Below are 9,769 nucleotides of genomic sequence, written 5' to 3'. Positions count from 1 at the left end.
TGGCCCCTTGCCTTCTAAATTCTTCTGCTGCTAGGTTTGAGTTAACCCTTTTTCTCCCAGACGTCAGTAGTGGGGTATGAAAACTGGGCAGAAAACCATAAGTACACTTCAGATTGCACTCTAAGCAACCATCAATTAAACTTTTATTTTTGAGCTTTAAGCTTCAGATATGATAATGCAGTTTTCTGCCAGGTACTCTTGACCTGTGGGACTGGCTTATGACAGAAAAAGAAATTTATTGGGTAATAATAGCAACTGGCACAAATGTAAACATACCAGGTTTGGGACAGAAACCTTATTACCAATAAATTTAACGTTTCTAAGGATTTGGTCAAGGGACATTCATTTGGTACATGGGAGCAACACACACCTTTTTCAATTTTTTAAAGCTGATGTTGTATATATAGTATATTGAGGAAACTTGTATTTCAAATCTTTTTTAAAAAAATAGGTGTAAAAAAATTAATAGAAGGTGTTTGAACACAAATAAATGCACACTTAAATGTATGCCTATCATATACCCCAGGTTTCTGGAACTTGCAGTGAGTGACGAAGTACTGCTTGAGATGACAGCACTGCAAACACATCCCATAGATAGAGCCCCATCCACTAGGATGGACAGGAGAAAGTTTTTGGAAGCATAAAGTCAAAAGCGTTAATAGAGGGATGAGGACAAACACAGAGAAACAGCAACCCATATATGCACAAACTCCCCGGTATGGATCCCCTTCTTCTAGGTCTCAGGAAGTGCTTAGTAGAATAATGTATTTGTAATTATGAGCCGTTATTGCATGGCTAAATACACACTTCTGTTTACAGTGCATCCAGTGTACTGCCACTGGGAATGGGTTGCTAACCATTGGCAAAAATGATGTTTGGCTATATTAGAAAGTCACTCAGGTTAACCACTTGTTCCTTTGAACTGAGGAATGAGCGTTTCTGTCTCGATGGCAGGTGCTCAGTTGCTGAAATGCTCTGCACATCGTCATTCCTCTTAGTGTCATGTATTTGAACTTCAGAGGAATAAAATAGGTACTCTGGAAGAAAAGCTCAGTATGGGCAGAAAACATTAGAAATGGCTGTCAACCACAAAGGCACACATTCATGCATGCACAGAAGTGTCTTTTCAATATTCAGAACTTTTTGGGTTCGACGTTTGAGAGGGGCGGGGAAGGTCATCTTCTCGATGGAGGGCGACATTTGTTGCAACCTTCAGGCTTCGCTCCCCTTTAAACATCCAGCCTGCCGAGGAGTTCTGCAGAACTCAAAGCCTTGCTCACTGCTTCCTGACAATTAAGCCACCTTCCTTCCTGCAGTTTTGGATTTCTTTGCTCGTCCCTTTGCCGAGGTTTCTTTCCCAAGCAACAACTTCAGCTCCTCCTCCTCCTCTGCGCTCCCTTTTTTGCGCCGGGCTCTGCGCCCGCCTTAGCAACCAGGACCTTGCCGGCGGGGCGGGGGGGCGCGGAAGGCGGAGAGGATTTCTTTCAGCTGAGCGATCCACGGGGCGATCCAATCAGAGCTTCGGCTCCCACGTGGCCCCTTCAGCAGCCGATCGCGTTCCGAAGAGAGAGCTCTGCCTCGGGAGAAGGGGAAGGGGCTCTGGCCAGACGCGGATCCTCCGGACGCGCGAGAGACCACCTCGAAGGGCTCCTTCCTCGGCATGGATCGCGTCGCCCCTTTGCCGTGAAGTCCGCGGCGTCGGCGAGGCTCCCTGGCTCTCGGCCAGCCATGGCTTTGGGGACGGTCGCCCGGCTGAAGCGCTTCGTGTGGCTCCTGCTGGGTGAGTGCTGCTTTGCGCCGATGCGTTTGGAGACAAGGACTTTGCGTAATGGAGGGGGCGCGGGACAAAGGTGATTGTTCACATGCCGTAGTGATATAGGAAGCTCTGCGAAGACTTCCCGCTATAATGTCAGTCGGTCTCCATCTAACAATTAACAGGATCTGCAATACCCTGAGGGCAAATGACAGAGCCTGCACCAAGCGAGCCGCGAGTGGGCGAGGGAGGGTGGGGTGGCTTTGAGACATTTTACTTCCTCAAACCCTTTGGCTGTGATGTGAGCGCGTTGCTTCTTTTGTCCCCTTTAAGTGGTTTGATTGTACAAAATTTACTCTCTTCTATTGAATTTGCGCCCAGCTTCTACTTTATTTCCCCACAGTGAACAGATGTGAGACTTCTGTTAGCCCCTGAAGTCAGTAAATCTCCTCAAGCCAGCAGAGTTGAGGCAGGCTGCATCCCAAGGCAAGCTGGCTAGAAGAGTAGTCAGGAAGAGGATGTTGGAGGCAGCCACAGGGAGGGATTTGAACAGATCACCAACACTGCAGACCCTTTCACACATTACACACAACAAATGCAGGTTGGCCACCAGCTGCAGACCTGACAGCCAATCTTTGATGCATACCCATATATGTGTTTCCCCCCAGGACTTTAAATTTTTCAGATGAATGCAACCCTTCAATGCCAGTACAAGAATCTGAACACGCATAGAATGCATTTCCTTTCCTAAAGTGCACCTGGGAATAAGGGACAAGGCTTTTGCCTACACTGAGTGTGGTGGCTGCTTTGCATCCTTGAGCCACTTGCTTCCTGGAATTGGCTGCATGTAACAGACCATGTTCTATAAATTATAAAACTTGTTTGTGCCACCCATGTAAATCCCTCTTCCTCTGCTCAAACCATTTGCCTGCAGACCTTTGTTGTTGTTTTAGGTCCATCTTTTTCCTTTCCGGGATTTGATTGTATTACAAATCCTCTCTTGCAGCATTTAGTGAAGGGAAACAGCGAAGGGAAGGTGCCTTGTGCTTTCAAGAAGCTAAGCATTCAGAAACATTGCTAGTATGTTTACACTCATCGTTAGTCTGGAGGTGGGGGATCTGCATCTGGCTGGCAGCTAGATCCTTATCTCCCCTCACCCTGTCTGCCCACCTGTCAATCACCTGACATCAAAATGACATCATATAATTTCTCCTGTACATTTTTATTCCTCAGCTTAAACTTTGTGCGGATGTGTCACTGCTCAAGTTTTCAGCTTTCCAGGGAGTTGCTTAAAATGGACAAATATTTAGCCATGACAAATTGTATCAAAAGCAAGCAAAGGTCTTAACAGAAATGGCCACTTAAATTATAAGGGATGTACAGAAAAGGAAGGTGGGTGTTGCCTAATAGCCATCTTCTTACATGCTCATGGCTTGCTTTGTACTTGCTTTGTCCCACAGTGTCACTGAGCATGTTTACTGCACAGGTTATCTTCAGTGTATTGCTCAGGTGTCCTGAGAAGGCTATGCTGTGAGGCAAGGATCTGCACCACTGTGTTTGCCTGTTGGCACTGCAGTCAAGCATGCTCACCTTTGGTATCACAATTTGCTATTGCAATAATGCTATACCAGTGGAATAGATGACCCTGCCTTGCAGTGGAGGGTAAAAGTAAGTGACCTTTCTGCTCCCTTGCAGCGCTATAAGTTTATGTGTTGCCTTATTGGTGACAGTAATGCAAATTATGTTTGGTGAATATGAAGTTGAAACTCTTTCCTTGGATTGGAAATGAAGCAAAGTAAAACAGCTGGATCACTGCAGTCATGCACAGGTCTTCAGCCTATGGGACAAAAGCCACAAATGGATAGCAAGCAAGGCCATCTCAGGTGGGTTGTAGCAAAGCTGTTGCTGCCCTGCTGGACTCTAGCTAAGGTTGACCAGACCAAAGGATCACAAAATGCCGTGTCTGGGCTAGAACACATTGTTTTGATGAGACACTCATTTCAACAATTTCCATGAATGCTGGCTGCAAAGAGGCAGGAGAAAGGCAATTTTCAGTATTTTTCAGTAAGAAAGACTTTTCTGGCCCACTGTATGCCCCACCTTCCTCTAGCTCTCTATGGAGTAAGGACGCTCTCTTCACTTTCTGGTCTGTTTCTCTGGCTTTCTAGACTTCTTCTACAACTGGAAGTATGCTGGGACTATAATGCAGATGTATTCTTTGTAGTGGGTAGAAGGAGGAACGGTCTTCTGTTCTTCGGAGGAAAAGCAGCAATAATTCCCTCCTCCACACGCTAAAATCTACCCCACCACTTAGGAATCAGCACAACATTCTTCCCTTGTAGCTCACCAGAACACAAGCTAAAAAACAAATTTGTGGGAGGGTATCTAGTGAAGAGAAGCATCCACTGTGGACACAGAGCCGCCAGGAATTGAGACAAGGAGTTGCAGAAAAGAATCCTTGATCTCTGTGGTGGCACAACCTTAAAAGTGCAATTTCAGCAACTGATATTACCAAAGTTTTGGATACCAGTTAGTGAAGTGCACTTAGAATTGGCAAGTGAAGCAATCATTCACCCGTTGCCATTTGGTAGCACCTGTCTTTGTGAGCAGGCTTCTCAACAATGGTGATCCTCAAAACAAAAACAAAACCCCAATTTCGTTGTACAAGGTGAGCTGTGAGTTAGGTTTTCACGTATCACCCCCCCACTGGAATTAAATCTGAAATAATGTTTGCTCAGATGTCTCATTGAAATTGTGAGTCAGTCAATCACTGGTTTTCAATAGCTTCTCAGCCTTTTGGCTAAGAAAAAGTGTAAAAAATCACTGGTTTTCATTTCACACTAATGCCAAAGTAGCACTATGTATGTTGCTTTGTGAATTACCATTTCAATAGAAGTGAAGTGTCTTGGTAGTACTATGAAGTATAAATCAAATGTGAATCTATGAAAGCGGATAGTGTGGAGGTCAGAGGTGGGTCTCGGGCCGGGGCACTTAAACCTAGAGAACTGCAGAGTTGGGCTCATCTAGTTCCCTGGAACGCAGGAGAGACTCATCGAATCATACAGAGATTCTGTGTATGGGCATATTGTGACAGCCTCTTTGAAATAGACACTTCAGAAAATAAAATGGCTTCTAAACATAATAACAAGATGCAATGTGAATTGAACGATAACAACAAATGACCAAGGGGCTTGTTATAAATAAACAACACTCATTTCCCCATCACATTTTGACTGTAGAACCATCTGGCACTGACACATATTAAAAAGTAAATTCACCGTTTCAGAGCAGATCTAGAGCACACAGATTCTCAGGCTTGATAGGCAGTGGTACAACTGCATGAATGGCAGCCTTTGGGCTCAGTGGTCTTACCACTGAGGACCACTTTAGGGGAGGACGTCTGTAGATGGCTGCAGGTGTCACTTTAGAAGCACATTTTCACGTGATTCTCCTTGGTTAAGCTAAGATGCTTTGCGTTGCTTTTATGCTTTTATTCAGTTGCTTTACGCTGGTTCCAAGCAGGACATAATACAGAATTTAGTTTGTGGCAGAAACTGTGGAAAACTGATTTAAAATTTACAGCTTGTTGTGTGCTGAAAGAGAATTATGAAAATGATATATAGGTGGTACCTGACACCAAGTAAGCTAGCAAAGATGTACAAATCAGAACCAGGCAACTGCTGTTAATGTCAAGAAACAGAAGGTATGTTTTACCATATGCAGAGCTAGCAAGCCTAACCATCAGAATAAGAGATCAAGAAGACTGGAAAATGTTTGTAGAATACCGTATTTACTCAAATGTAATGCACACCTCTTTGGGCCAAATTACGTCGTGATAATTAGGGTGTGCATTAGATTGATGGCGCATTTACATTCAAGTAAATATGGTATGTGAAGAATCATTGTAAACAAATTAAAACATTAGCAGAATTAGAGTAAAATGAGCAGTATAAATTATGTTGAGATAAAATGAGAAAGAGAGGTTATGGAGTGATTAAATTATGCAGCAGAAATGGATAGAAAGTGCCATGGAAGTCGATGTTTTTGGTGAATGTGGAAAACTAACAATGAAAATCATCAATATGTGTTGTTGTTGTTTTTAAAAATACATTGGTTCCAATTTGGTTTGTTTTTTACGTTAAGAACTTCCAAGGCTCTTCTTACTCCGGGGGTTTCCCTGTCAGCCCATTCCTTTTCCCTTTAAAATTTGAGGAAAGTATTGAAAACAATATCAAATATTTTTGTACACTTGCAGGCTTCTTGAGGCAATGCTTGAGTTACAATGCTGAAAAATGAAATTGTCATACAGATTGTGGGATTATTTTTGAGGTCAGGTCCACTGCTTTGCTTCTTGCTTCTTTCTGTCCTTTGCGGAAAGACTAGTGAATAATGCATTGGGCTGTGCTATATATAATGGACTTATCTGTACAACATAATTAACTATTTACTACTGTTTAGCTTGTAACTCTTCACTAGGAAACAGAAGACGCTACAAGTCAGACCCTCTTTGGTTTTAAAGTTATTTTTATTGTCTAAGAAATAGCAAATTGATCATATTATGGTTTGGGGAAAATGTTTCTTTTGTATAAGATTTTTTATTACAATTTTATCATAATACAGTAAAATTACAACTACAAAAAAAGAAAACAGAAACAGAGAATTGAAAGAAAGGGACAATAGAAATAAAGGAAAAATAGGAAGAAAGAAAATTTGATTATTTAAAACCTTCAGTCCATGTGAACATCCATCTTCTTCACTTTCTGTAAAACAATATTTCGTGTAAGTCAAGGTGTCTCAGAATCATTCATTTTTTTCCTACAAAAAGTTCAAGATAGGTTATTATTATTAATTAATTGTTATTATTATTAATAAATGTTAACCATACTCTTTCTTTTAATTTTACCTCTATTATTGTTGTTGTTATTGTTATTAGTTATTGAATTTATATACCGCCCTATACCTGGGGGTCTCAGTGCAGTTCACAGAATAAAATTGATTCCCACCACCATTACTCCATATTGAATAATAATAAATTCTTTCATCCATGTCTGTATTAAAGTCTGCACACACACACACATTGGGTCAATATTCCAGTTTTGTTTCTCATTATAGCTAGTTCATATCCAGTTCCGTATGTTTAGTTCCATTTCCTGTTGTGTTTACGATAGCATCCCAATCTCCTCCTTTAGCACATTCCATTTTCATACCATAACTTTAATAGCACGATTCCCTGAATTTGATCCAGGTTGGAGGCAGAGTACTCCCTCTCTGCTAGAACTATAGGAAAACCAGGGCTGAAGTCTCAAAGCTTTCCCCCCTCTCCACTCCATCAGTGCTATATCCAGATAATTCTCCAAATCAGCATTTTTTATTTTATCTTCTACTTTACCTCCAAATCCTTGTATGGAAGTCATTCCATTTCTACATGACCACCTGCGTCTTTCAATTTAATTATTTCTTGATCCAGTCCTGCCAGCTTTTCCTCAATTTCGTCTGAAGCCTCTGCATATACCCATTTCCATTTTCCATCTCATATTCCTCTGGCTCATTTTTCTTCATCCTTTGACTGATTTTCTTCTTCATCATCAGACTTCGATCAATCATTTTTAATTGTTCAGCCACCAACTGTTTAACAATACCACGGTCATTGATCAATCCGAAAGTACCTTTGTCATACTGGAGCCTTTTAATGTCCTAGATACTATTAGCCATTCAGTCCACCTTAATGTTTCCCCCTTAAATCAGTCTTGGACTTCTACAGCTGTGACTGCATTATCTCCAAGTAGATTCCATTCTGACAGCTAATTATAGTTACAGTCGTACCTTGGTTCTTGAGTGCTTTGGTACTTGTACTTTTTGGCTCCCAAACACCGGTTTTTGAATCTTCTTTGGAAGCTGAACGTCCAACGCGGCTGCAGGAGTTTCCTGCAGCCAATCGAAAACCTTGATTTTCAAACAGTTCCGGGAGTCAGACGGACTTCCGGAACGGATTAAGTTTGACAACCAAGGTACCATTGTACTTCACTTTCAATTTCCCCACTTCTTTAGTGGCAGGAAAGAAACAAACAATAATAATTAAGGATTTTTAATACGCTCCATGGGGAACTTTGCCCTCTGTTATCAGGAGTGGAAGGTGTTTCTTGGTGTCACAGTGCCAAGGTAGAGCAAATAACAGTAGTTCTGAAGTAAATTAGAGACTGTGTACACACTATCCCTGTAAAGCACATCCAAAGCACACACACCCCCTCAAAGAATTCAGTTTGTTAAAGGTTGCTAAGAATTGTAACTCTGTGTTGTGTAAAGCACAGTGTTCAGAATACTCTGAAGGAAAGAAGGTGCTTTAAAGATATGATGTGTGCATAGCCAGAGAAGTTGTAATGGTGATTTCAGAGAAACTTAGAGCAACTGTGAATAAATTTGGAGGCTTTGTGAGGAGATGAGGCCTTTGCTTCCTCAGTGATTAGAAAAAGTCAGTCTGTCTTTCTTATGGTCAAAGACATAGACCAGACAACAGAAATAGTAATAATAATATGTATAACTACATCAGCACCAAGGGGCAGAAGTAGTAGATAAAATCCCAGCTGATATCAAACTATTTGCTGCAAAACCACCAGTACATTTACTATACAGGCTAGACAAAGTCAAAGCTGACCCAGAAGCCCATGTTCAGGGGTAGCTGAAGAGGCCCATGAGGTAGATGAGCAGCAGATAGCTGAGAATGTAAGAAAAGCCCATCTTGGGTTACCATCTGATCAAGCATCCAATTTCCCATAGTTGCTAACCAGATGTCTTCAAAAAGCCCAAGGGCGGGGCTTGAAGGCAACTGTGTAGGGCTGGATATGGCTGGCACCAACCTCCACAAATAAAGATTGATGGATCCAATGCGTTGTTGCATGGCTGCTGGCCATCCAGTGCTGTCTCACCCTTCCTGCAGGTGGAGGCAGAGAAGCAGTAGATTTCTGTGCCCTTTGCATACTCATCATGAGCACGTTAGCAGGTGGGTTTCTCAGGACCCAACAACTGGCTTACCCTAGAGACAGGCCAAAAAATGGGAGAAATTCAAATGTCTGTGAGTGGGACCTACCTGCCATGTAGAAGAGCCTGGGATCATGGACAGAAAATGGACATTCAGGACACTGGCTTGAGCGAAGCTGATCTAGCTAAAGGCTAGCAAGCGGACCTTAGACCCGCAGCTTGGACTAAGGCATGAGTCAGTTGGCCAGGAAACCAGTTTAGGAAGAAACTAGCAAGACTTCACCATTTGTCACTGATAGACTTTCTTCCGACACTTTTCTTTCATCTCCATGGAAATGGGCCTTGAGATTCCTTGCCAAGAAACCGGAGTCCCTACAGACATGGAATTCTGCTCAGCCCCAGAACAAAGGAAAACCACAGCTCACCACCATGGGAAATCTGTGCACTGCAGGTGGAGGGAGTCTTGCTGCAATTGAATGTTTTGAATATTCTGCTGCAACAGGGTGTCTCTTCGGCAGAGGAAGCAAGTTGTTCAGCAAAGGGTTTAGCTGCTTAAGTTTTGTGTTTAAGTACAGAGGGTGCAGTAGGGGAAAATGCAGGCATGTTTTAGTTGCCTTCATGGAAACAAGCATGTACTTTGTGGGACCATGCCTTCAGGTGAAGAGCTAAACATTACCTGGTTGTGTTGTCTTTTTTGTTTTACAGGTTTTTTATTCCTGTATGCTGTCCTGTGAGCCACATAGGGACCCATGGTATTCACTTCTGATACCCACAGGCATACGCTATACCCTTCTGAATACTGTAATGTTTATGCAAGCCAGTTCAAAATGGAAAGGGTTAAAAAAGTATTTTCATAGTTCTTTAATATCATAAAGCCATGAGTGCAATCCATGCAAATCCATTGGAGCATATTGAATGCTACTTGAGATGGTGATGAACAGTTTGATCAAAATGTTTTACATTTTGGTAGGCAGAAAAGACCAAGGAGAAAAGCTAATCAGTGGGTCCCTGAGAAGCCTAATCATTGCCTGCCTCTCCACA

The 9,769-nt window shown here is 42.3% G+C and overlaps 1 protein-coding gene across 1 annotated transcript in view; it reads left to right on the top strand.

Moving 5' to 3' along the window:
• Positions 1 to 1,408: 1,408 nt before the first annotated feature.
• The window catches only part of RAMP1 (receptor activity modifying protein 1), a 43,762-nt gene continuing 35,401 nt past the window's right edge, over positions 1,409 to 9,769 (top strand). Inside the window, exon 1 of the mRNA XM_083403192.1 lies at positions 1,409 to 1,780. Within this exon, the coding sequence (XP_083259318.1) occupies positions 1,729 to 1,780 (52 nt within the window). The 5' untranslated portion in view covers positions 1,409 to 1,728. The remainder of the gene's footprint in view (positions 1,781 to 9,769) is intronic.

The sequence above is a fragment of the Podarcis tiliguerta genome (assembly GCF_965153285.1).
Source record: "Podarcis tiliguerta genome assembly, chromosome: 1".
Taxonomy (NCBI): domain Eukaryota; kingdom Metazoa; phylum Chordata; class Lepidosauria; order Squamata; family Lacertidae; genus Podarcis; species Podarcis tiliguerta.
Note: the sequence above shows the minus strand (reverse complement) of the source record. Positions and strands in the feature narration are given on the sequence as shown.